This window comes from Oncorhynchus mykiss, chromosome 17 (genome assembly GCF_013265735.2).
Source record: "Oncorhynchus mykiss isolate Arlee chromosome 17, USDA_OmykA_1.1, whole genome shotgun sequence".
Classification (NCBI taxonomy): Eukaryota; Metazoa; Chordata; class Actinopteri; order Salmoniformes; family Salmonidae; genus Oncorhynchus; species Oncorhynchus mykiss.
This window is the reverse complement of record NC_048581.1, coordinates 10,438,653-10,441,206: the sequence shown is the minus strand read 5'-3', so window position 1 is coordinate 10,441,206 and position 2,554 is coordinate 10,438,653. Positions and strand designations below refer to the sequence as shown.

At 46.9% G+C, this 2,554-nt stretch overlaps 1 protein-coding gene across 1 annotated transcript in view; it reads right to left on the bottom strand.

The window, feature by feature from the left end:
- Positions 1-253: 253 nt before the first annotated feature.
- Positions 254-2,554, bottom strand: part of LOC110513592 (basement membrane-specific heparan sulfate proteoglycan core protein-like) — a 15,130-nt gene continuing 12,829 nt past the window's right edge. Inside the window, exons 6-8 of the mRNA XM_036948918.1 lie at positions 1,083-1,262; positions 619-885; positions 254-386 (exon numbers count right to left, since the gene is read on the bottom strand). Of these exons, the coding sequence (XP_036804813.1) occupies positions 382-386; positions 619-885; positions 1,083-1,262 (452 nt within the window). The 3' untranslated portion in view covers positions 254-381. The remainder of the gene's footprint in view (positions 387-618; positions 886-1,082; positions 1,263-2,554) is intronic.

Genomic DNA, 2,554 nt, shown 5'->3' with positions numbered 1-2,554 from the left:
CAGCTCGGGGATTTGAACTTGCAACCTTCCGGTTAGTAGGAGAAGGGTTGCAAAATTCAGAGAACTTTCAATAAATTCCCTGGTTTTCCCCAAATCCCGGTTGGACGTTTCCCAGAATCAGGAGGGAATAAATTGGAAATTTGGAATGTTCCAAACAGGATTTTTGTATGTGAAGGCTGTAATTGTAAATAACTGAGCTGAACATGAAATCAGGGATTCACATACAGAGAACATCTCAAAATATTTACCATTATTGATTTGATCAACATTTATTTCATAAACATTTTTTCCCCCACTATGTATGCATATCTTGGGGGGGTTGTGGGGTTTGTGACATCAACATTAGACGTATGAAGAGAGCCGCAGGGGAGATGAGTTGGCTTAGGCTGTGGACAGGGACAGAAAGAGAGTGAGAGTGAGAGTGAGAGAAAGAGAGAGATTGAGAGAGAGAGAGAGAGAGAGAGACAGATAGAGAGAGAGAGAGAGAGAGAGAGAGAGAGAGAGAGAGAGAGAGAGACTATTAACATTTCACACTTGTTATTTAACTCTGAAGGGTTCAGACAGAAGTCTACATCTATACGATTGGTTTTCATATCAGCCTAATACGTTACAACTCACATTTCACTGTGACCTTCGCCAGAGCCTCGCTGGAACCAACGTGGTTGGTCGCCACGCATTTGTAGGTCCCGCTGTCATTCAACTTCACCTGGCCAATCAGCAGCTGGCCATCCTTACTGGTCTCCGCCCCTGCGGGCATGCCGGCCCGGCCCACCCGCGTCCAATGGAATGTGATTGGGTGAGAGCCGTGGGCGAGGCACTGGAGACGGAGGGTGTCACCGGGGCGGAGTCTCACCTGGTCTGGTAGACTGGTGGTGTAGGGAGGGGCTGGGGAGGAAGAGGAGGAAGAGGGGGGAGAGTTATTACATGTCGATGTGTGTTTGTGAGTGTGTGTGTGTGTGTGTGTGTGTGTGTGTGTGTGTGTGTGTGTGTGTGTGTGTGTGTGTGTGTGTGTGTGTGTGTGTGTGTGTGTGTGTGTGTGTGTTGGAGTGTGTGTGTGTGCGTGTTGGAGTGTGTGTACTCACAGTCCACCTCTAGCTGTGTGTATGCCTGGCTGTATCCGTGTGTATTGGTGGCATTACAGATGTACTGTCCTGAATCCTGGCGCCCCACGCTGGTCAGAGTCAGAACTCCACCCTCCACAGTGTGCTTCCATGGTAACGGGGCTCGCAGTTTAGACCAGGAGACAACAGGAAGGGGAGAACCTGGGGGGGGGGGATACAGGGATAGGGTTATAAAGTAGTCCCATAGGGCTCTGGTCAATAGTAGTGATTACATAGAGAACCTGGGGGGGGGATACATGGATGTGGTTATAAAGTAGTCCCATAGGGCTCTGGTCAATAGTAGTGATTACATAGAGAACCTGGGGGGGGGATACAGGGATGTGGTTATAAAGTAGTCCCATAGGGATCTGGTCAATAGTAGTGATTACATAGAGAACCTGGGGGGGGGATACAGGGATGTGGTTATAAAGTAGTCCCAAAGGGCTCTGGTCAATAGTAGTGATTACATAGAGAACCTGGGGGGGGGGATACAGGGATGTGGTTATAAAGTAGTCCCTCTGGTCAACAGTAGTGATTACATAGAGAACCTGGGGGGGGGATACAGGGCTGTGGTTATAAAGTAGTCCCAAAGGGCTCTGGTCAATAGTAGTGATTACATAGAGAACCTGGGGGGGGGGATACAGGGATGTGGTTATAAAGTAGTCCCTCTGGTCAACAGTAGTGATTACATAGAGAACCTGGGGGGGGGGGGGGGGATACAGGGCTGTGGTTATAAAGTAGTCCCAAAGGGCTCTGGTCAATAGTAGTGATTACATAGAGAACCTGGGGGGGGGATACAGGGATGTGGTTATAAAGTAGTCTCTCTGGTCAACAGTAGTGATTACATAGAGAACCTGGGGGGGGATACAGGGATGTGGTTATAAAGTAGTCCCTCTGGTCAACAGTAGTGATTACATAGAGAACCTGGGGGGGGGATACAGGGATGTGGTTATAAAGTAGTCCCTCTGGTCAACAGTAGTGATTACATAGAGAACCTGGGGGGGGGATACAGGGATGTGGTTATAAAGTAGTCCCTCTGGTCAACAGTAGTGATTACATAGAGAACCTGGGGGGGGGGGATACAGGGATGTGGTTATAAAGTAGTCCCAAAGGGCTCTGGTCAATAGTAGTGATTACATAGAGAACCTGGGGGGGGGGGGGTACAGGGATGTGGTTATAAAGTAGTCCCTCTGGTCAACAGTAGTGATTACATAGAGAACAGGGAAACAGCCTGTCTGATATAAAATCACTTATTATCATTGATTGATTTACTGACTGATTGATTGATTGATAGACTGACTGGTTGACAAATTGACTGATTATATGATTGATTGATCGATTTACTGACTGATTTATTGACTGAGTGATTAAATTATTGATTGACTGATTGACTAATTGACTGATTGGTTGACTCACTGTCTGATTGATTTATTTTATTTGTATTATTATTTATT